Source organism: Strongylocentrotus purpuratus, unplaced genomic scaffold (assembly GCF_000002235.5).
Source record: "Strongylocentrotus purpuratus isolate Spur 01 unplaced genomic scaffold, Spur_5.0 spur5_scaffold_1, whole genome shotgun sequence".
NCBI classification, from domain to species: Eukaryota; Metazoa; Echinodermata; class Echinoidea; order Camarodonta; family Strongylocentrotidae; genus Strongylocentrotus; species Strongylocentrotus purpuratus.
The window spans coordinates 8,583,666-8,609,900 of record NW_022145594.1 but is presented as its reverse complement, the minus strand read 5'-3'; the positions used below and the strand labels follow the sequence as shown (position 1 = coordinate 8,609,900).

At 37.0% G+C, this 26,235-nt stretch overlaps 1 protein-coding gene across 3 annotated transcripts in view; it reads right to left on the bottom strand.

The window, feature by feature from the left end:
• The window catches only part of LOC587814 (AMP deaminase 2), a 40,189-nt gene extending 21,615 nt beyond the window's left edge, over window positions 1-18,574 (bottom strand). For all 3 annotated transcript variants that reach the window (XM_030977610.1, XM_030977611.1, XM_030977612.1), the window contains exons 1-3: window positions 18,172-18,574; window positions 3,808-3,923; window positions 2,891-3,012 (exon numbers count right to left, since the gene is read on the bottom strand). In XM_030977610.1, the coding sequence (XP_030833470.1) occupies window positions 2,891-3,012; window positions 3,808-3,923; window positions 18,172-18,349 (416 nt within the window). In that variant the 5' untranslated portion in view covers window positions 18,350-18,574. The remainder of the gene's footprint in view (window positions 1-2,890; window positions 3,013-3,807; window positions 3,924-18,171) is intronic.
• Between the last annotated feature and the right edge of the window lie 7,661 nt (window positions 18,575-26,235).

Sequence of the window (26,235 nt, the reverse complement as noted above, 5' to 3'; positions counted from 1 at the left end):
ATCAATTTCAAACGCCAACTTCAAAAGGATTAGGAATTCAAACAGCAATTCAAATGACAGTAATTCATGAAATGTAAATTGATGTGAACAATTAACTTATTTCACATCTGGACCACAATTTCTAATGGGTTTGGTTTGATCTGAGACATGTACATTGTATGTCTTTAAGAAGGTGATTTTAATCCAACATGTACGTACGGTATATTTCACTTTGTCTAAAGAGGATGGGCTTTATTACATCCATTTTTTTTGAGGGGGAGGGTTTTTTTTTTCTTGCTAATGTCCTTTAAATACACCAGCAGTTCTTCATGTGCTTCAATAAGAAAGAACTTTTCAAAATATTTTGATAGAGTACTGTGTGAAAGCATGTGGAATCATTCACACTATCAACAATTGAGAGGTTAAGTGTGAAAGGAACTAGGGTTTTTCACATTATCAGACCAATCCAAACCATTTCTAGTGTCTATGAGGAGTGTCCTAACATTTGCTCCTGCAACAATTGCTCCAAGCTTAAACTCGTCAAAAGTATGGGATTAGGGTTAGGTTGCCTTTGGGTTATAGGTTTGATTTAGAGTTAGAGTTAGAGTCAGAGTTAGGTATGGTATTGGGTCCAAGGTGAAAGAGTTTGGTAAGGAAATTGATGCGGAGCAATTTTCACAGGAGCAAGTGTCATACACCCACACAAGGTCTCAGACTGAATTAGTAGCAATTAAATTCATGAAAGTAACTCTGTGGTGACAAAATAAACATAAACATTAATAAACACACATACCGTACAAACCTCCATAGGTACTTCAATGTCTTGCTAGTAAATGGTGTTTTTTAAATGAGGTTCCATATACAACGTAGTTCAGAAGCAACAAACAACATCTATCAATGTTCTATCATGTACAGTGTACATGTATGTACATGACATGTGTTTCTTGATCATGTATGTTGTCTGATGTGAATATTATTTTAGTGTATATAGCAGCATTTATTTGTTTCATTTCACAGTAATTTCTGAGAGGTTTTTCATGTGATTGCATCCTCTTCATGAATTATGAAGACATGTCATGAACATGTTAAGAGTGTTTACATGTGTATCATATCATTGTAATGTTCAATGTCAATTAAAAAACTATAATGATAATATGCCATACTTATATACATTGTAGCGCATATCGAAAATGCTATTCAAATTTTCAACCTTCAGATTTAAAAGAGAGTCAACTTCAAATGTTCATACATATACTATTTAACTGTAAAAGTGACTAAGTTTTAATTTTCATAACATTGAGATGTAAATAGCAATTCATACTCACTTGGTTTATAACTTATTATCCGATCACAAACATGATAAAATACAATTGACCTTCCAAGCATTCCAACATTAAGGAAATGTCTATCTTTTCCATATCACAAAGATTTTCAACATATGCAGGAAAAAATCTGGCTGGAATTTATCAGAGTTAATAACATTCAAAAATAAGATCGCCGAGCCTCCAATGTGTATACACACCAATCACAGCAGAAACGTGCAGCACTTTGCGAAGCCATCACAAAGTATATCATATTCTGGGCTATGGACTTGTATGATACATTATGATTATGCACACAGGTTGCTTCATGCTTCCTACAGAGTTACACATTATATCAAATATACTGCTCAGTTGTGTTATAATAAGATCACACATATCAGTAACTCCAATCCAATTAAAATCCAATATCAGAGATGAGCAAACAGGTCTAGTAATCCATGTATAAGTCCATGTATGTACATATACATGTACGCTGCATGTAAGATGATAGAAATACGATCTCCTTATACAAGACCTTCTTTTTGCAATTTTACACAAGTAGATAGTACCTGCTTTATTCCAACTAGATCAAAATGACAGACTCAAAATGTGCTTGAATGATGTCAATGCATAGATGTATCCACATACTTAACGGATGTACATTTGTTAGCCAAGTCTATTTTGGGGACTCACTGCGGGCTGACCAATGCACTAATGAGCAGGGAATGAGGAAGAATGGCATTACACCTATATTCAAACAAAAGAAGCCAAGAGTAAGAGTAAGACGGACAGATATTCACACAGAGAAAAGAAAGCATAACAAATACAGAAAAGGAGAAAGGGAGAAAGAGGGGGAGACAGGCAGAGAAAGAGAGGGGGAGAGCTATGATAAAGAGATACAGAGACAGAGAGCAAGCTGAGAGAGAGAGGGAGATAGAGAGAGAAAGACAGACACAAAGAGAGAAAGAGAGAGAGGGAGAAAGACAGACAAAAAGAGAGAGAAACAGAGAGACAGTCTCAAAGAGGGAGAGAGAGAGTTTGCAGAGAGGTGCTGCTTTTATTTATGCCACTTACAAGGAAATACATCATCCAGTAACATCCATTAGTGTAATAAATTTATTCAACTTCTTGTTTTTCTTCTTCTTCTTCAATATACATGTAGCTATTCATACAAGGGTCTTCGCGTGCAACCTATGCAGTTAATACCTTCCTATATAAGTATGGCACTATCATAGTGTAATTTGAGAAATAGTATCATGAATTATCTGTTGATGAACATCAATACATGTTATGTTTATTGTGAAACTGTCTTATTTGAATACTATTCGACTTGATTTGCCAGATTTTCTTGGATGGACAGTTTGTCTTTCTGTTTATTTTTTATTTTTCATTTATTTGTATTTATTGAAGTATTGAAGAAGGATAGATAAAAGTTAAGAATAGTTTTTTACTATTCAAAACTGTATTCTTGTTAAACTACATGTACATGTATCTATCTGTAATGAATTTAAATGAGATGTTGATCATGTCCTTATTATTATGTTGTTATTTTTCTCTAATATTTCAACATATTACACCACCGAGTACCCCTATTTTGGTGGAATACCGACCTAGCATAACTGACGACCTTTTGAACCCTGGTGTTCTTCTCCTCAATGTTCTCAATGGGTATCTCATCAGGGAATTCATAGTTAGCACAGCGAGACTCGTCTGTACGGGAGTCCTTCAGCACCTGTATAAATCAACAAAGGAGAAAAACAAAGCAATTTTAAAGTTTGATATGACCCCTTAGGAACTAAAAGTTTTGTGCCACTCAATGTTTCATCAAGGTTCGATTTGCTGACCCAAGACTGCTACATTTATTTTAAAGCCCCACGGTCCTACATGTACATGTACTTGTAGCTACTTGCTCCCTCTATATAGAAAACTTCCCCAATCGGTGCCTGTTGGTCCCCCATGATCCTCTATTTCTTATGTTATTTGAGAGCCGAGTTGATGAGATAGCCACCTATCAGTGACCTTGCTATGTGGTCTAATCCCTCCTAGCCACACTAGTGTTGATAAGCTTTAAAGACAAAAATCAAGAAGAAGAATAGAAGAGGAAGAGGAAGAGGAAGAAGAAGAAGAAGAAGAAGAAGAAGAAGAAGAAGAAGAAGAAGGGGAAGAGGAAGAGGAAGAGGAAGAGGAAGAGGAGGAGGAGGAGGAGGAGGAAGAGGAAGAGGAAGAGGAAGAGGAAGAGGAAGAGGAAGAGGAAGAGGAAGAGGAAGAGGAAGAGGAAGAGGAAGAGGAAGAAGAAGATGAAAAGGAAAATGAAGAGGAAGAGGAGGAAGAAGAAGAAGAAGAAGGAGAAGAAGAAGAAGAAAAAGAAGAAGAAGAAGAAGAAGAAGGAGAAGAAGAAGAAGAAGAAAAAGAAGAAGAAGAAGAAGAAGAAGAAGAAGAAGCAGCAAAAACAGTTGTAGATGTCACAAAATCCCTCGATTCACTGATGCTTGGACAAATATCATGCCTGTAAACTATAATGGCTTACCTGCTGAGCGAGATCTGCATAGGTGCTGTCCATTGGAGAGGGCTTGTGTTTGGGGAACCGAGGGGTGCGTGAGGGTGAGAAGGGGGTGACATGATGAGGGGAACTGCTGCCAGACACTGCATCAACAATCAGAGAAAATGAGACAGAAAACATCTTATTAGAACTTGTTTATTCATTGCAAAAATTAAATAAACAAAGGCTGGTGAAAAGCTGATTCGCATTTAAAATCTGATTGGTCCAGCACATTATCGGTCAGTGCCATTGGTTTAATAGGAGAGTTTGGCCAATTCGGTTTGATTTGGGCACAATATGGCAAATACTGATTTGTTGGGCAAGCACAAAACAACAAAATCGATGCCATCTAAGTTGATTAAGTATTTCATCAAAGCTGAAAACTTAGTAAAATACTCATATTTCTGACTTAAGAATGGAATTGAATAGCGGCCCATGTCAGGATTGTGGTTATGGTTGGAGTTACATGTAGGAATAGTATTGGGGTTAGGACTATGACTAGGCCTCTGAATAGCATATTATGTAATAAGGAAATAACTATGTTAGCATCTAGGACCAATGTGATATAATCCATTCTTAGTGTGTAGCAGAATTTTTTGTTTTCATTCGCAAATGCAGGCCTGTGTTGTGTATTAAGTCATTCAAGTTTGAAAGTGAAATAAATTTCATAAATGCATACAAGCTGTCACAATTCAATTGAATGATGATTACAGTCTAGAATTAGGGGTGCTGATAAAGTTTACCACAAAGTTCAAATTACTTCAACTGAATTGTATATCGTTAATGGTTTGTAGTAAATTCCAACTGGGAACTCACTGCTCTATTTTATCAGAACAGATAACTACTGCACACATGGGGTCAAGCTCCTACTAAGATAAATGTAAATACTCAAAGATAAAATGAAAGAAAAGAACAGAGGGAAATACAAATAGCACATAATGAGGAAATGTGTTTTGATAAAGCCCTTTGAATCAACACCTTATACAATAGGAGATCGTTAATACAAACGTACACTTTGGACTTGAAGATCCATTGTTTGGGGTACTTCAAACAAGTGTATTGCTTCCACTCCTACAGTATAATGCTTATAATCTGAAGCATTGAAGAGTGTACAGTGGGTTTGCCATACAAATGCGACATATGATTCCTCCTTTTAATTCATCAAGCATATTAATTCAGCATAACATTTCTCATCACTGCACACACGCACGATAAAGTTCATTAATGTATTTTGCACGTGTATCTAGGCATCCAAACTGTCCCATTGGTAATTAGATTATGAGACAAAGCTGGGGGAGTGATAGATTTTCATTTTAGCGTACATGCACAGTACATCACGCCCCACCTTATAAATAGTTGCGATCAATAAAAATCAATCGCAAGTCCTCTAATCAATCACAAGTTTGCAGTCCTCTATTTCTTATTTACCTGTACACATATTTGCTATTAAAGGTAAAGATCAGTTTTTGAAAATGCCCCCCCCCCCCTCTCAAAAAATGAAATGGAAGCTCTTATTACCAATCATGTGAAAGAATATGTTTTGACTAATACGTGATACTAACCGCCTACTAATTGATATATTTGGTAAATTATTATATCTATTTGGACCTGATAGATATTGTGCAAAGCTGGGGGAGTGATAGAATTTCATTTTATCATACATGCACAGTACATCACGCCCCACCTTATCAATAGTTGCGACTGGTCCAAATCAATCGCAAGTCCTCTAATCAATCAAAAGTTTGCAGTCCCCTAATTCTTATTGATATATATTAGCCATCAAATTTAATATCAACTCTTTATACCACGGGGCCCTGGGCTCATATTCATAAAACCATGTACAGTGTATGTACACCATACCTACATGTACATGTAGGCTTTGTATCCCTTAGCCAGAGACTGACAAAGCTAGGCTCTGCTCAAGGGTTTAAAAAGTGTGGTCAAGTGCCAAATTGAAGTCTGTGTCTTCAGACTATGCAATGCCAGCTAGGGCATGATGAACCATCAAAGTCTTTGACCTGTATAAATACAGGTATATACAAAATATGTACAGTATGCAAGCCATTGTGATATGATCCGTAAAGCATAATAGTAAACATTGCGCAAGGTGCGAAGACAAACTTAGTGAACTATTGTGCAACATGTTGTGAAATCAAGAAGATTCACTTCTATCAGAATGTGTCATCAACATCTACATGTACATGTATCAATTACCATTTAGTAAGTTACATGTATGCTTTGAAATATACATAACCCCTTAAAAGTATAATATAAGGGTGTCTGAACGATTTTTCAATTTTCAATTTGGGATCGTTTTTCACCATGTTTGTTTGATATTTGAATAAAAAATGTTATCAGAATAATACATTTCAAATTTCAAGTCTCACCGATGTTTCTATCAAAAGATACAGCCCCTCAAAAACGCTGGTATATTCATATAATTTTGGTCAAAATCGACGAAAAAGACGTCCAAGCAGAGTGATGTTGTTTTGCTAAATTCAGACAAACAGCTGTATCGCGCGATATGCAAGCGTATGCATATAGTACGCATGTTGCTAAGCCAATGCGCGACTTGCAGCTTGAGCCACGCTGTCTCTGCGATATGTGCCATTGACTAGTATGGGTGGCCGTTCGCGCCATAGAATCCGGAAGTGAATACACGTTGTAGTCAATGGTAATATCGCGGAGACAACATGCACGTTGTCTCCCCTTTGGAAATATTGGAAATCACCTGCTCTTTCATATGACACCTCATTTATTGAGTATCACCTTCAGGATCACAACAGATAAAGGTTTCAATCTCGAATTGAAAAAAAAAACTTGACTTTTTTTGCATGGTCGCGCAATGCACGTAGACTGCATAGGGATGCGTGTAATCTCTATGGGAAGAATTTTAGCACACAACATCGGGTGCGCGATCAGACACCCTAATAATATAATGATAATAATCTGGATTCAAACAGCGCTTAATAAGGAATACTGTCTCTAAGCGCTTTACAGATACCATTACCCCAGTCATCAGATTCATTCAAGCACAATGTGCACCATCTCCAATCCCTGAGAAGTATTCCTACCACATGGTCCCCGTGAGGGCATAGGCAATTATTAACACAATTTATGCTTTCGTCATCCTACCGTGTCCCCATTTCTCTCTTGGGTATTGAGTGGCAAATGTAGATGAATGCCTTACCAAAGGACATTAGTGCCATGTCAGGGATCGAACCACGATCTTCGAATTTGAAGTCAAGTGTTTTTAAACCACTCAATTAACTTTTAGTTTAACATGACAGATAATAATAATAATAATAATATGTCTTGTTTACCCAGAGTAGTCTCATCAGTATTCATACTGTTTTCCCTGAGGACCCTCCTACTACCCATCCTCTCCAACTGGCGCTATAGTTCTCCTTATAACTATAAGCTAATAAAGATAACAACAGTCTTTTTCAAGACTACCAAACAGTCCTTTCCAGGACTACACACACTCAAGAGAGAAAGATTACCGAGTCCTTTCTGGGTCTTCCCAATCCTCCCCCTCTCTCACATGGTGCAACCGCAAGCCTACCGTATATCTACAGGACCATGCAAGCCGATACTTATAAGCAGCATCTAATCATTGAGAAAGTAAAGAGTAGTTTTTTTTTTTAATTGTAGAAGGTATTTCCATTTCCTACCTGCTGGTCTTATGAGACGATTCTCAGCTTTACCTTTGCTGTCAATGATTGATGGCAGAGACATGGATTTCTCACCACTCTTCGAAAAATCTGTATCCATGATGGCTATATCACACCAGTTCTTTAATAGAGTGCAGTCCAGCGCCACTATGGCAGGGAGGCTTTCACCACTGCCTACCCTGTCTTCAACCGTGGTCTTTGAAACTGTATCTTTAGCAAGGCTTTGGGTTCTTCTCCGCTTGAAGGGAGAGAACTTGGAGAGGGTTCTCCTTATCTTCTCTAGGGCCGTGTCCCCTGAAGGTTTGTCCATCTTCTTTGCCTGGCTCATGATTGATCAGACAATAAGTGGGGAATTATAAATATTCTTGAAGAAAATATCGTTTAGAGAGGTAGAACCCTCAAATGGCAACAGTTTTGTCCAGCTCCCATACAATGGTTTGTCTACATGTACATAACATGTGTATTAAACTGTACAATATTAAAGTTCAAAGAATCTCACAAAAACCAATCCTTCTACAAAATGACTTCAGCAAAGCTTTGCATGACAATTAGTAGCTGTGATGGATGAAGTATGAAAGAAATCAACCAAGATCATTTGAAACTTAATGATTCCAGAAATGATGGCCACTCTCATCAAAGAAAGACTAAATTGAAGGAAGTATCACTGGTTGCATAGGAATGCTCATACTACCATCACTGCACACATGTACATGTAGCTCCTCATCAATGTTCACCTCCAAAGAAACTTAGCATCAACTGAAGCTCCTCAACCCTTCTTATAGCACTTGACAATTTTAGACGGAATTGCACTTTCAGTGAAATTTTATCAAACAATGTGAGTTTGAGCACAATTGCAGGAAGCTTCCAGGGTTAATGCAATATTATTGATAGCAGATAATTGGTACAGAATGTAAAATAAGGTGTGTCCTCATCAGCTTGAGTTTACCAAATATGATATTATCCCTAAGCTCGAAATTGCGTCTTAACCAGACCAATACGCTCATCACAAACTAGCTCGGATGGGCATAAATTAGCTTACAGTGTATTTCTCAAATAGCAGGGTATTTTGGAAACAAGGCCAAGATTTTTTGGGATATTTTCTCAACCAAATATCCCGCTAACTGCAACTGCAGGCTGGTGAGGACGCAAATTAACTGGTTAATTTGCGATCGGGATAGTTTAAATAGCAGGTTATTTGGCAAACTTGAGCTGATGTAGACAGGTCTATAGATTGTAATCCAAGGACAACCCGCCCTCCACTCATCCCAAACCAAGCCCATGTTATATATTTTTTGTTTTTGAGATTTGTCTATCATGACATTCAAGAGTTTGTGTCCTCAGTGACTCCACACAGCAATATGTGTCTGAAGGAGTATTTACATTGCAAGCAAATAACATAGATTTTTCTCACATTCTGAAGATTTGTCAGAAGTTGTTCGGCAACTACTCATAAACACCCATAAAACCTGAATAGAAAAACCCACTCCTTAATTTATTTATTTTCTAAACACTGGTCAGCCAAACTCTGCAAGTTTGTTCAGTGTAAAAGCTACATGTACAGTAGCTCTCAAAATAATAATAAATAATTCTGATTTTTGCTCCTCACTCGACTTATCTTTGTTTCTGTGTTATCACATGCAGAGCATAAACGCCTGGCAAAAAAACAACAACAACCAAAAAACAACAGAATTAGCAAACGCAGACAGTTTTTTCATAGATTTTTATGGTAGCGTAAATGAAAAAAGGAAACCTGGCAGTTTAAAAAAAAAATATTTTGCAATGTAAATGGTCCTTGGGATATCTGTCTGTTTTGTACAAAATTATCAGAAGGAAAAGTCAGTTGTGCAATCCAAACGCAAATTATCAAACAGGTTAATGCACTGTGTACTATGAACTGAATTTTGTAGAATAACATAAAATCAGCACAATGTTATAAAAAAAATCATGAGAAAGAAATTATCAAAAATTTGTATTGATAGGCCTAAAAAAAGTTAAATGTAAACAAAGAAGAGTTCATAAATGTGTACCAGGGTACATGTATAATGGACCATCAACTATAGGAAGAACTGTGAATCTGTTTTTTGTTCTTTTTCAGGAGCCTGGCCTATTTTTCATGATAAGCACATCAGGAAAAAGGCTTAACATACAATTCATAAACTCTCAATGTCACTTTATATGTTGAATAGGGTATACGTGCACATTGTTAAATGTAGGATGTTTGAACAAGACAGATAAACAAATATCTCTGGGTAGGTTTAAAAGTGGAAACTATATATCCCCAACAATTTCCTGTCGCCCAAAGACATCTGGGTTAATTGTGCAACATTCAGTTCCTGTGAGGTGTAGAGAATAGACGGAAGTACATTGGGGTGATCGTATGGACTGTTCTAAACATGGGTGTTACAAATGAGCTTAGCCATGACCTAATCCAGCAGTTCCTAAACTTCCTGACCTTTTAGCCCTATTTATAAATATTGCCCAGCAACTTGACCTAAGGGCTAAATCAAGAAAATTATTCCTGCTCCAAACTGACAGGTGCCTAGGAGACACAAGTCCCCCCAAAATTTTCACCCACCAGGAAATCTACCAAAACTTTTCCTACATATTACATCAATAACAATAATAATAATAATAATATAGGTTTTCCCGGCCAATTTCTTAAAAGCAGCAATCAATTTCATTAACGTGCATTCATGTTCGAGCAAAATTTCTCCACTCGTTGCTCCCCCGTTTCATTTTTAAACTTGTTGCATTCAATTTTGTTTCTAGTCACCGAATTGTCTAAACATGCACATTCAAATTTAAGCTTGGGTCATTCAATTTTGCCAATGTTGAGTGGGAGGTGAATTCTTTGGCGAATTGCGGTTTCATTTTCGTCTATGGGCAACCTCTTTCGCAATCGGGTCATTCAAATTAAAACTAGACCTCCTAATCATAGTATGAGGCTCAATGAATTTGGATATTCAGTATTTCATGTTCATTTTTTAATTTTTTTTTATCTATGATCTTTTCTTGCATGATTTCAAATTATACAATATTCTTATTTATCTGATATATTTATATTGCATTTTATGTTATCTCTTTCTTTCAATATTCTTTATTTTTGTTGAAACATCACTTTATTCTTATCTTCATATTTTTCATTATAAATGCCTTAGGGGTTACATTTTAAATGGTTTGTTTTGATCAATCTTGATTGAGTACATGTAGGTGATCTTTCTTTCTTTTCATTTAACATCTTTTTCTTTATTCATCATTGTATTTTGTTTCCATCATGTTCATGTCTATTAAACCTGAACTACCTCTGTCCAAGATCTTGTGCTTAGAAGAGAAGTCACAAATTGTGCACCTTCTCTGGGGACAGTTACCTGTGTAATGACAGAATGAATACGCATGTCATTCCTCCAAGTAAACTTTGCATAAAATTATTTAAACAGAAGTGTATTAAATGACAAATTAACATCAAATGAAAAGCAATGCACAAATGTCACAAATGCATGCCTAATCACGAAATTGAATGAACGAAGACATACCGACGTCTGTCCGCCGCGAATTTAAATGCTCTTTCCACGCTTTTCTAAATTGAATGCTCGTTTTGCACGTCTCCGTGACGAGAGTATGAAATGGCATGCTACTAAATCAAAATGAATGACGCAATTAGCTTTTTGAATGTTGATCTACATAGTGATTCAATTTCGCACTAACTTGAATGAAAGTAACGTTAATTCGGATGCTAAGTTTACGAAGTTGGGTGGGAAAACCTATAAAAATACAGTAATAGTGGGTTCTTGTATAGCGCTCATGTCTATCAGACTTGACACTCCTGGCGCTTCCGATTATTACCCTGGCTTTAGCACGGCTGCCATTATGGCGCTCTAGCATTTCAAGGAATTAATTCCTGCCAGGTACCCATTTACGTTACCTGGGTTGAGTGTGGCAAATGTAGATCAATAGACCTGTTTAAGTACTGAATTTCAATTTATGCATGTTTCTCCCTATCAATAAACTCAAACTCTATATTAACACACAGTTACAAGCCATTTCATTTACATGTACCTATGAGTACATGTACAATTCACTTTGTATACAATAGTTGTTGCTATGTCTGACTAGCTTCTGGCAAGCTTTTAAATCGTCAAGATCAAGATCAAGGTCAAGTTTCATATAAAAATTATGTATTAAAATTATTATGTACCGGTAGGTCTATTGGGTTCTTGTGAACAAGAATTCCACATAACCCTGAAATCAAGCTATCAACACTATACATGTACTGTATGTGTAGTTCTATAAATAGAACAAACCTGACAGAAGCCAAGCTGCCCAGCAGGTTCTACAACTCTTAACAGCTGGTTTGAGGAAGTCATTCAATGACAATGGTTGAATGAGGATTGTGGATCATTATGGATGATTATCTCTAAATAATGGGACAGCTGATCGTCCTTACAGCTGATAGTTCTTCATTGATTACATAACATGACCCAACTACAAAGAGGTGGGTGAAGATAGAACATCCCATTGTCTCCTCAATGACAATGCACTTGTCCTTTACATGACCTGGGGGTGTTTCACAAAGATCTTAAGTCAAACTTAACTCTGAGTTGGACTTAAAAATTATGGAGAGCCATTTGCAGCCTTAAAGGTAAAGACCAGTATTGGAAACGCCCCAATTTCAAAAAATGAAATGGAAGCTCTCATTACCAATCAAGTGAAAGAATATGTTTTGACTAATACATGATCATGATGATAAAAAATTTGCAGGGAAACCGCCTACTAATTCATATATTTGGTAAATTTGTTTCTCTCATGGTCTGTGAGAGATATAGGGTAGTCCCATATACCTCTTTCTGTGTATAGTGCTTGTAACTTTACGAAGAATGGGCCAAATTTCTTATCATTTTGATGATTCCAGAACCTTGCAGATGCTAGATGCTACATGTAGATGATCAACCTTTTCTGATCGATTCCACGTTTCTTTCACAATGCAATCGCATGACCATAACTGGTCTTTACCTTTAAAATAAAATATATTCAAAAGCAAATATTGAAGTATTTTAGACTTTTCATAAATTCTACATCAAGAACATGAAATCTCCTTGATGATAGAAAATATGAATGATTTGAATCAACATTTTAAGCTTTTGAAATAACTTTTACAAATTATGTTCAAGGGTGCTAACGGCTTTCCATAATTATTAAGTCCAACTTAGGATCTTTGTGAAACACCCCCAGAGTACACTGTACAACAGCACATGTACAATATACTGTACGATATGTACATGTACAAATGTTAACTGTTATAGAGTTTCAGTGAATTAATAATTGGCCTAGTTGTCAAGGTTGCTGATTCAAAAATAAATTGGTACATTAAAACAAAGGTGTGGTGATCACACCATCCCCAAACATTGAATTTGCCATGCTCCAGCCAATTGATTCAATGATTTTGTGGTGAATCTCATGCACAGGCTCTGTCCTCTATAACTAGTAACCTGGATGACGAGTGGATTTGGTACTCTACATGTACATGTAATTCCTACTCTAACCCCTAGTAAAAAGTAAATATTGAAGAACAGACTCAACAAGGCCGTTGTACTATTAGAAATCATTGATATCAATAATGTGGCCATGGATGTTCTAGTAACTACATGTATAACATGATACATCTAGATGCTGCTTATAAGTATTGGCTTGCATGGTGATGTAGATATACATACGATATACGGTTGCACCATGTGAGAGAGGGGAGGATTGGGGAGTCCTAAAAAGGACTGTCGACTACCAACAGTCCTTTATGTATAAACCAGAACATTTTCAAATGCTACCTGTACCTAGGCCATTACATCTTTAGAAAAAAGTTTTTCTTTTAAATGTTGCATGTAAGCATCATTTGTACATTTCATTATTTACATGTTGGATCATAGAGATACTCATGTATGTTCATGTGCTGGTATAGAAATAGCCATAACTGCACGACAGTGCTTGAGGCTGTGAATGTACAAGTGGGCTTATTATTTTGACTTTGTGATGACATTTAGGCCTACACTGCATGTACATACTGATATGTATTCAAATCCATTGTGGTGGAGCAGTAATCATAATATGCATAGGCCCATAGTATAGACATGAACATTTTGCAATGAACTCCCATGATTACAGTGCTCAATACAGTACGGTGTCCCTGGTACAGGAGTAGTCCACTGTACTGTGCATGCATTGTTGACATCTGAGTGGATCTAGCTATGTATTGTATCTCCAGTCCAGCTGATTTCAACACACAGACTATGGGGACATCAGCTGTAGGACACTTGACTGAACAAAATAGCACAACGTTCTTTAGAGGGCAGCTACATTGTACAATACAGTTCCAGACTGCTGTCCTTTGTTTGCATGTAAACCCTAGTAGTTTGCCTTCACTGTAATTTCACTTGGAGGTGCAATTTAGAATAATGCAATTTTAGAATAATGTGGATCTACAAAACAAGACCTTGAAAACGTAAATCTACAACTCTTGAATGAAAAGGAAACGTAGATGTTCATGTTGTTTATGTACATTAAGGCTGCGACGGGTAGTCGAATGCCGAATCGTACCCGAATATTCGGCTGCAAAAAAAAAAAATGAAAAAAAAAAATGTCCAGGCCCACGCTTACCCGTGCCAGGGAGAGCGGCGACCGCTGGCATGGTACCGTCGGTAAAAATGTTTCCCAACTCAAGCACTGTCAAACTCACCTTTCAGAAACTGGGACCAAATGTCCAGATTTCTGTTTGGACTTGGAGGAAAATGGGTTATTCTGCCATCTTTGGTTTTTAAAACAGCATTGCTTACTGTTATTATTCTTATTAAATCGGCGCCTTCAACTGCAACTCAAAGTAAAATTGCATGCTTTTCGGCGAGGGAACTGGGAAACTGCCGAGTGGTATGGTAGTGGCAAAAAAAAAAAAAAAAAAAAATTCAAAAAAATTATAAAAAAACATGGCGTCCGAATATTCGCTTGTGAGCCTGGGAGTGTACTCGGGTACCTCATTACACTGTTGTGTACAGCCTTAATGTACATGTACATGTACAAGTATATGTAATTTTATGTACCGTAAACCCATTCTTTGACATTTTGTCTGCCTTTTTTCTTCTTTTTCATTTAGTATTTAAGATCTAGACCAGATTTTAGAACTTCTGGTTATTCACCGGATAGACAATACAATCCATCTGCTGGAAAAGGTTTTTTTTTAAACATACATGTATAGGTGATTAGGTCTAGTCAGACTCTTTTTTTGTAAGCAGCACCTTGCTTGAACCAGCACTTACACTAGAAGGGGAAGGAGAAGGTTGATGATCTACTAGCCTAAGTACACAGTTATTTTGAGTTCTGGTGGCTAGAAGTTGGTGTTGGTGCTTGTACCAAGTACAAGTCCAAGGATGATGTTATTATGCCTTTATTTTTATGGATTGCATTCAGAGGACAATTATTCAACAACAGTTCATCATCATGCCAATTAGGGTGGTGAGGGAAATATCTCAAAGAATGTGACAAAGATGAAATGGAGGTCTATTTGTCTTCTGGGACCCTATCTCAATCACTCCAGCAAAGCATAGAGAGTTAATGCTAATGCATATTGACCTCTAGTACTGCATACTTGCTGTGAGGCAGGTATTATTAGACCTACATGTACCTATACACAAATATACACACCACACAATATTGCATAGACTGCACACAATCATGCCGATGCGGCTGTAAGCAAAGTTTGACAGTAGAATTACAATTTGAATTTTTAAATTATTCTTTTTAACATCAGTAAGTTGAACAAAATGTATTTTACTGCTATTTAGGTGTCATCAATTGTCACTAAAGTAGCGATTTTGAGTGAAATCAGTTAAGTTTTGTACAGTGGTGTTGAAATGTTGAGAATAAAAAGCACAGCTTTTACTACACAGCCAGGATAGTGATGTTCCTATGTGTGATCTCAATGGTCTTCATCAAATTCTAGCCTCTACGCTTGTAAAAATAGGATAAATAAAAGATTAAAGGAGTAGGCCTAACTGGGAATCAAAGTATCAAACCCATTTAGTTTGCATTGTGAAGCGATCGCTTATCCAAAAGACCAAGCTGACTAAACAGTATGGGCGCCGACAAAATGCGTCCTGATATAAGGATTGGCCACAAATTATGTTCTTCTTCTGCGCTCTGCAGGTTTTGGGTTCCCGATTTAAAAAACAGATTGCACATAACAAAATACCCCCAGTTTACTGTCTACTTTTATGGGTTGTCCGCCTTCCAAAGGATTTATCGCTCATAACGTGAAATTCTCTGTACAAAGTCAATGTAAAATGCATCAAAAAACTCATTGTGGAACCTGTTTTTTGCATCACCAATGCACGAATAGGAAATCAGAATCTTCAGCAAAAATGTGGACAATCCCTATTTTTGCAGACGCGTCTGTCCGCTTTTACGAAGACGATGCTTGTTTGTGCGGACGATCCTTATTCTCGGACCAGCGCCCCTAGGCCTAGACCGAAAACTTCAGTCTCTCTAATCGTCGGTTGTTCCACTGAGACTACGTCTGGTTCCACTAGACCTCCGATTATAGAGACTGAAGTCTGGGGACCTCTTTCTGTGAGGCACTGTACGGAACAAATGGTTCGGTTCGACCGGACCGCGATGAATGAAATATGCAACGAGATTTTCACTCTTTACATCCTCATAACTACTGCAATTATAACAAAAATTAAAAATAACATATATACATGTAGCTTATTTGACTTACGATAGCTTGCTCATTTAGATCCTAAATTAATGATTAATCTGAGAAAGTCTCGTCGTCAACATTATCCGTCTTGGTGTTAGTTGATGAATATTCATTTTTTCTTTTCGAACGTCCAATAGCTACCGTAGCTACGTACGAGTAAGCCCAGCTTGACCAACGAACTCCCACGAAACGAGTGCTCTGATTGGCCATTGGCGTAGGTTGACCCGGAAATATACCGGCCGCCGGGTCATATAGCTCTATTTTCGAGTGCATGAACGTAGTTTCACAGAAATTGAATAAATTCATATAAGTAAGTCCGAAAATTTCACATTCTATAATAGGTTAGAAAATTTTGAAAACTGTAATTAGGAGATATATAGATTCTAGACCGACCTAATTTACATCTGATTTAGAAATCAGAAAATTAGATCTAAATACAGAAAATTGGGGAGAAAATGTTTTGACAAAAAAAGCTGCCATTGTTGGCTATACAGTAGCTACCCCCACGGAGATCTCTGGGTTGCCATCTGTATTGGGGAATGACAACAAATGTCAGTTTTATTAAAGAAATGACCCAAATCAGATGGTTATTGCTGTCTACCCTAGGCCTAGCCCTATGCTAACTGCTAAATTTTGACACCATCTGGCCTTGGAGGAGAGGGATACGTTATTGTCACATGACCGATGCTTATTGATTTACAATTACATACAGTCTAGACTAGACAGATCTAGGCCAGGCTACTTCGGGCCTCTTCTCTTCCTGCTGTTCATCAATGATCTTCCTGACTGCATATCAGCGAAGTCTACAGTGAAATTGTTTGCAGATGACTGCATATTGTACAGGAAGGTGTCAAGTGCAGATGATGCAGAATGCCTGCAGAAGGACTTAGATGCACTCCAGGAATGGGAAGCAGACTGGCTAATGCAATTCCACCCTCAAAAATGCCAGGTTATGCATGTCTCTAGTAAAAGGCAGACATCCAAAGCCTCCTTTCCTTACTTCATCCATGGAGAGCAGCTACATGTAACAGAAACTGCAAAGTACTTGGGGGTCCACATCCAGAGCAACCTGAAATGGAATCACCATGTAAACGTCACCACCAAAAAAGCCAACTCTGTACGGTGCTTTCTGCAAAGAAACATGGGGGCCTGCCCACAGAAGACCAAGGAGTTGCTGTGCAAGACGTTAGTACGCCCTGTGATAGAGTATGCTGCAATAGTGTGGGACCCGTCCACCCAGGAGAACATTAGAAAGGTGGAAATGGTGCAACGCCGTTGTGCACGCTTCGTCCTGGGTGACTATCGGCGCAGAAGCAGCGTCTCAGCCATGCTGAATCAACTTAAATGGGTAAGTCTGCAGGAAAGAAGGGCTCAGCAGAAAGTAGGCATGGTTTACAGCATACTCCATGGCCTGGTTGATCTTCCAGTCACCTACTTCATACCCGTTGTTGGTCCCAGTACCCGTGGAAATCCACAGAAATTCCATGTCCCCTTTGCCCGAACTCTGCTTTTCCAAACCACATTCTACCCAGATACTATCCGACTGTGGAACTCCTTACCATCTGCTGTCGTCGATGGCACCTCTTTGGAACTTTTCAAGCAGAAGGTGCAACACATCAAGCTCCGTTGAGCTTCAGACTGTTTTTTAGCTGCACATAGAATTCTTGTAGAACCTTTTTACTTGCACTGTACACTCGGCACTTGACAAACACAAGGTACGATAATACGCCAACGGCGGACTGTACTATACTGGAAGAAGAAGAAGAAGAAGGACCATCAGTACTCGCACTCGGACCGTCGGGGTACTCGCAAAGTCGTCATCAGTCAAATCAATCGTTCCATAATTTCAGTCAAAAAATAAAACTGGAAACATCAGTAGTAGTATACACTAAATTTTTTCTTCAGTTAGTCTATCATGTCTATATAATCGATACTTACATGAGGCATGATGATCTGTTTCATCACCATTCATGTGTAGCTTATCACCAAGCTTGGCAAACGACAGGCGGAGAGAGTCCCGGTCCAGCGCTGGCCCGTCTATTTCAGTTGCATCCCCGTTGTTGCCATTTGTATGAACACGTCCTTCTTGCTGGCGCTGGCTTGCATTGGTAGCCATATTTCCGAATTTTCCGCCTTTCTCCTTCTATCTAAACGTCTCCAAGTTTATCCTCTATGAAGCTAATACACGTAGAATAGTTACAAATAGCACTTTTACATGCTCCAGCTTTATAATAGTAAATAGATACGCCTTTCCTCTCCTGAAGAACAAAGTTACGAGCGCATCATTCATATCAACAACACAGCTCAGGAAGATTACGCCATCATTTGTCCAAAATGTTACGCATGCGCATTTCGCATAGCGAGCTAAATAATCGAGGCCAGCGCCAGAGTAGTTGCCCCCGAACGAAAAAATGGGGGTGGGGGCGGGGAGGGCAAAACGCATTTTCTAATCAAAAATAAAATAACCTGAATTGAATCACATAAAAAAATTATATTCCATTCAAAGAAGAAAAGGAGAGTAAATAAGAATTAAATTTCCTAACTAATATCCTTTCTGCACTTAATTGCTACTCTCCACCCAGGTGTTAAATGGGTACCCAGTAGGATGCGACCGTCATTGTTGGTCAAACAGTTTTTGAGCGTCATGTAACGCCTGGCTGGAATGCTCCCCAGGGAGTGGAGATTGTGCACACATTGTGTGCGGGCAAGCACTGAATCCAATGACCGGGGTAATAGTATATTTGTTAAGCGCTTAGAGACATTTGTATTAAGCGCTATATACAAATTAAATATTATTATTATTATTCCGCATGACCCTGTATTTATCAATTGAGGATTTTATAATAGCGATACGCGCATATACGCGCATACAGTGGAAATATTGTAAGAGGATGGGAAAGCATGTTTTTTTATTTTTTATTATTGGGGTGACAAAAAACATGAGCCCCTGAACACTGGCGTACTGAAGAAGGGGGATGGGTGGGCGCAGCTGCCCCCAAATAAAATTAAAACATGGTTTATTTCTAATTCGATACCATGCAGTGATTTACAAATTTTGCTGAAATCACATGAATTTCTGGGATATTTTTCTCAATTTTTGGGGGTCAATTTTACATTTTTTATGCGTCTTAATTACAAATCCCCAAATTTACAGTCTGGCAAAATATATGCTCATTTAGAAGCCTTCAAGTAAGCGCCTGCAGAACGGCGGGGCTCGGGAGCTCGAGCCCCCCTCATTTTGCGAAAAGGTATGTTAAAGACCGTACCAAGGACCCGAAGGCGGGCACCTGGATACTCATTTGACCGTAATTAAATGCATTAAAACCCCGAGCTTTATCAAGTTCAGCCCCCTGTACCCCCCGCTAATTAGTGACCCGCCAGTGTCACAAATCAGGTATCATTCATCTTACCGTAATCAAATGCCTAAAACCCCTGATAAAATTATTATTTTATATTGTTTTTTTATTTTCATAAACGCATATGCCATGTAGAGTGGCGGATCCAGGGGTGCGGGGGGCTTGGGCCCCCTCAAATGGCAAATAAAAACAAAAAACGTAAAAACACATAAATTGTACCTATTTTTTGTTTTAAAATGAAAGAAGACAGGCCCCTCCCATGTGCTCAAGGGGGGGGGGGGGGGGGGGAGGATGCGATGTTCAAATTTTCTGGGGCAAAATAAAGTGGTCCCCCCCCCCTCCCAGCTTATTCACCGGCTGGCTGTCTCGCCGCGAAATATTTTTTCATGAATCAGGGCCCGTTTGGCCCCCTTCCCTTCCGCCGGCTGGATCCGCCCCTGACTGAGAGTCAATTAAACTCGACATTGCTTGTGCTAATATCGATTAGTTGGAAGAATGCTACACCGTCTGTCAAATTTAATAAGACCCTATTGGTACATGCAACATGCTACCAACTCGCGTTATATAATTTAAAGCTACCTTTCGCGGCCGTCGTCCACAAAGCTGACAGAGCGCCTATAACCAACTAGCTAGGCGGCAGGTGCAGGCGGCGGACGACAGTCTCGCCAAAGATATACCAGCTCCTTGGTCTTGCCAACGGGCAATTATTACCACCCCACCCTCCCCCTCCCATTCTCGTCTGAGGGCTAGAAAAATACCCCTTAACGCGTAAAGCAGGATATTTCAACCATTTTGAAAAGGTACCCTTTTTTTTTAAATGGCCCATCTAAAAAAAACACCCCTTTATGCTCGTTTTCTTGGTCACGCATGCTAACAGCCTAGCATTTGTATTTGGCTGATCGAGACACTGGGCTTCTCACTTAGCCAAGTGAGCATGTGCCTATATAGATCTACTTCATATATTTGGCCTAACAAAATTATTTTTGAAAATAATTTATTATTTTCTGCATAATTTTGTCATCTATGAAAATCTCATTGAACACTAGTGTAAAAGATGGACAATATGCAGGTATGCGAGGTCAGTGGGATAACATTACCTTTTTTTTGTAGTGAATGTACAGATTGGGTGGACATGGCTAGATATATATGCATATCACAGGCCTAATGAATTGCACACTTATTTTCTCTCGTCCTTTTTATTACAATGGCCTGTGCATGTATAATTATGTTTCAGCCCCCCCCCCCATGACGACACCACTTAATAGAGATCGATAGCAACATTTTGATTAGTTAAGCAAAGACATGTGTCCACTTTGACCCCCTCCCCCTTAATTCCCATGTCCTCAACATTTTCTAAGAAATTATTTATAGATCGATCTAGTGGAAACAGTCCTTCATTCTCTCTCTCTCTCTCTCTCTCATCATTATTTAACCTTACTTTCCTTGCTTGAAGATGAATGTATTAAGGACCCTATCCGATGAAAATACAACTTTTTATCAATGGAAAGCCGAAAGAACAAAATATTTCCCCTTTCAGTATTGCACGAAAGCGAATTAAAACCTTATTTTCTGCACCTTTCCGAATTACAGATCAACGGGGGGGGGGGGTCACGTTTGCCGGAGTTACAGTGACGACATAATAATTATGTGCGATCCGCCTATATAGCTGATGCGATGAGCCGTGCTTAATTAATGTAAAGTCATTGTGAATATGCGTACTCAATTCGATAGCTAGTTTTTAGGTCAACAACTCCCGATTTCCAAAGCTTTAGATTTCGAGTTTTTAAAGAGCTGTCACTCGTCCGACAGGCACTAAGTAGCATATAATTGGTAATATTGTAATATATGGCTTGTAAGCTTTCCTTTGATATATAGTTCATCAATTTAATTTTTCACTTCCGACATGGTCTTTAATTGTACGTTCACTGTAGTTGGCTGTTCTGCCTATATACCCTGCCTATACCAACCCCTTACCCACACAGTCAGCAGCTCTTAACATCTCATAAGGTTAGACTCAAACCAATGATTCATAGAAGAGAACATCAAAAAAACACCCGGGCAAAACACGCATGTACAGTAGATATTCTCAGTATTATCCGCAAAACACAAAACACCAACAAAAATAGAAAACTAATCTAATCATGCACTGGCAAAAAGATTGTATATATATATATATATATATATTTATATATTTATATATTTATATATTTACATATATATAATAGAATCAGTATTATAATACATGTATAAATGATGACATAATATATGCCATCAGTAGAACAGAATAACAAAATACATTAGCAAAATTTAGCAAAATTCTATACAGAAATCATAAAAACAATCATAATTTGGTAATTTCTTGTATATACCATCAATAAAATAATTTAACAATTTGATACATACATCATGATAAACAAACACTCGGAGAAAGATACTAAATAAAAAAAGAGGAAACTCGACAGAGGGAAAGAAAATGTTGCACCTCGGGTAAATAGATGATTTTTTTGCAAAATAATGTTTATGAATTTAGTACGATGTAAACAAAACCTAGACCAGTTGATCTATTATCTGCTAACATGTCTACTTTGAGAAAAAATGTTCTTATCACAATGATTTTTCTTCAATTGCTATACTCTACACTCATAGGTTGATCAAGTGATATAGAGAAGATATATGATGCTGTGAAGGTATATCCCAATGTTTATAATATGTACACCCCTATGCTCCGAAATTGATAACACTGAGATTGCAATTTTTTATAGACCATGCATGCTTAGGAGTTTTAGACTAGAAGTTGGGCTTGTTCCTGGTTAACTTTGTGCACAATTGTGAAGAGCTAGAAAAATCCCTTGATTTATTGCATAATATAGGGATACAGTGTATATATCTCGTTACATGCTGAAAATCTGGCCATAACAGCTCAGTTATCACATGTGCATTAATTACTCCATGATTAAAACCATCTTTGGGATAGTTTGGTATAGTTGTGTGTACTGGTACTATGCAATGGGATCCGTTTTACTACGGAGTGGTCCATATATCCACCACGCAGTTGGTCCCACACATAAGTTATTGCTACATGATCATATCAGTGGGGTCCATTTTGCCACGGAGTGGTACATATATCCACCACGAAGTTGGACCCACACAAGCTACATTGTGTTACTCATTAAATCCCATTAAAAAGTATACACAGTGATCATGAAGCACTCGATTCTGGCTTAGACCATTTGATCTTCTGTCTTCTGACTTTTCCACTAAGACAGATCTTGTGCTCTTAAAATTGTTCCTTTTATTATCGTTCTCAAAAGGAAGGTGTACAGCTCAGATGTTGAAACGAGTCACCATCTTGCATTAACAAAAATAGGCAGGCCATGTGACATGTCCAGTTTTAATGATGGCAAAGTATACCAGGCAGTCCAAATTTTCATCTTCTAGGCAAAATTTGAGTAAGTAATTTTCCTTTACAAACCCATACCTACATTCTGTGATGTGAAGAAGTAAGTTGTACGTTCTATCACATTGGTCTTTAATTATTCAAACATCGACCTCCTCATCAGGCTAATAGTAAGCTCTTGCACGTTTATAAAGGAACATTGGGCTGTCGTCGTTTTTTTCTGTTATGAAAACATCATTAAAAAATGTAACCTTTGAGTACATCGACAATGCAATAGTTTTCCCTAACACTATATCACTTGATCTATTTATGAGTACGTGTATATCAGTAGAAGGCAGACAAATATATTACATTTAGTAGACTTCATAAATTGTGATTTTCCCTCTGTTTTCAAAATAAGGTATTGTATTACAAAATGATTATAATGCTGTTTTAAACATTGCTTTAAAATGTCATTGTTGAGGCTAAAGTGAGTTTTACCATGATGACATAAATAAGATTTCATAAATGAGATATCATATAATGAGATGAATTGAAACAGTTATGATGCTGTTTATAAACATTGCTTTACAATATCACTGTTGAGGCTGGAGTGAGTTTTACCATGACATAAATAAGATTCATAAATAAGATAAATTGAAACAGTCATAATGCTGTTTATGATGACATAGAATAAGATTTCATAAATGAGATGAATTGAAATAATTATACAAGGCTGATAGAACATAGGAAATACTGTACATTATAAAGTAGCATCCCAGATAAATCCAGGAATATATACACTTGTCTATATACACGTGAATATATACACAAATCTTTGAATAACATATTCGAATACATGTACAAATGAATATCATAAAACTTCAGAAAAAGATATCTTGAATATAATAAACAAGGACTGAGAGCAAAACATATTAATAATAATATGATACATTTGAGAACATGATAATAAAAAATATGCAAAAAAATATGCAAAAAAAATATGCAAAAAATATGCAAAAAAAAACAACACCCCCCTCCCCCCCAAAAAAAAACATCTCCAAATAAGAGAATAAGATTTCATAAATGAGATGAATTGAAATAATTATACAAGGCTGATAGAACATAGGAAATACTGTACATTATACAGTAGGATCCCAGATAAATCCAGGAATATATACACTTGTCTATATACACGTGAATATATACACAAATCTTTGAATAACATATTCGAATACATGTACAAATGAATATCATAAAACTTCAGAAAAAGATATCTTGAATATAATAAACAAGGACTGAGAGCAAAACATATTAATAATAATATGATACATTTGAGAACGTGATAATAAAAAATATGCAAAAAAAATATGCAAAAAAAATATGCAAAAAATATGCCAAAAAAACAACAACACCCCCCTCCCCCCCCAAAAAAAAACACCCCCTCCCGACACCCAACCCCCCCCCCCCAAAAAAAAAAAACATCTCCAAATAAGAGAATAAGATTTCATAAATGAGATGAATTGAAATAATTATACAAGGCTGATAGAACATAGGAAATACTGTACATTATACAGTAGGATCCCAGATAAATCCAGGAATATATACACTTGTCTATATACACGTGAATATATACACAAATCTTTGAATAACATATTCGAATACATGTACAAATGAATATCATAAAACTTCAGAAAAAGATATCTTGAATATAATAAACAAGGACTGAGAGCAAAACATATTAATAATAATATGATACATTTGAGAACGTGATAATAAAAAATATGCAAAAAAAATATGCAAAAAAATATGCAAAAAATATGCCAAAAAAACAACAACACCCCCCTCCCCCCCCCAAAAAAAACACCCCCTCCCGACACCCAACCCCCCCCCCCAAAAAAAAAAAACATCTCCAAATAAGAGAATAAGATTTCATAAATGAGATGAATTGAAATAATTATACAAGGCTGATAGAACATAGGAAATACTGTACATTATACAGTAGGATCCCAGATAAATCCAGGAATATATACACTTGTCTATATACACGTGAATATATACACAAATCTTTGAATAACATATTCGAATACATGTACAAATGAATATCATAAAACTTCAGAAAAAGATATCTTGAATATAATAAACAAGGACTGAGAGCAAAACATATTAATAATAATATGATACATTTGAGAACATGATAATAAAAAATATGCAAAAAAAAACAACAACACCCCCTCTCCCCCCCAAAAACACCCCCTCCCGACACCCTCCCCCCCAAAAACACCCCCTCCCGACACCCAACCCCCCAAAAAAAACATCTCCAATCCACCGACCCCCCCCCACCCCCCCCCCCCCCAAAAAAAAAAAGAACTGTACAATAAAACTGTCTTTATACATGTTTTGTTTGGTTTCATTGAGAAACGAAATGATGCTTTAAACTTTAAGATAATATTTACAAAAATCTACTCCGTCCTTCCAGACAATAAAACAACATATCATAGTGAGATAACATAGTAAGAAATTAAAATATAAGGAATTAAAGGAACACATATTCAATGGCATTAAATTACCATAAATCAAATGTAAACTCATCTTAATTGGGCTAAATTAAAAAGAAATATAAATGTAAGGATGCATGGCAAGTAGTTCACTATATTGACAAATATAAATCTGGGTAACCAGACTCGTCTACCACCTGTGCGAACTTTTGCCCCCCTTAACAATAACAGTTTTAGACATACTCCTTTCTTGCATTTGAATATAGCATACTTTGTATCAAAATAATGTGTATCTTATTTGTAATGTTATAATGTTATTTGTAATGTTATTTATCTTGTGTTAATTTGACTATTCTATTTTCATGTTGACTTTCATTATAAAGTTTATGTTATATATAATAATATAGTACAGTACCAAAAGATTCTTGCCAAAGACAGGGAACCAGACAAACCTAGATTGTGCTAACTTCTGGTTTTAACAACAGTGTAATACACAATATTTTCTTTCATCTGTATATAAAGCAATGTTTATCTTATTTATGTGTAATGTTTTGTTATCTTGTGTTATATTGACTATTCTATTTCCTTGTTGACTTTCATTATAAAGTTTATGTTATATATATATATATATATATATATATATATATATATATATAATATTGTATAGTACCAAAAGATTCTTGCCAAAGACAGGGAACCAGACAAACCTAGATTGTGCTAACTTCTGATTTTAACAACAGTGTAATACACAATATTTTCTTTCATCTGTATA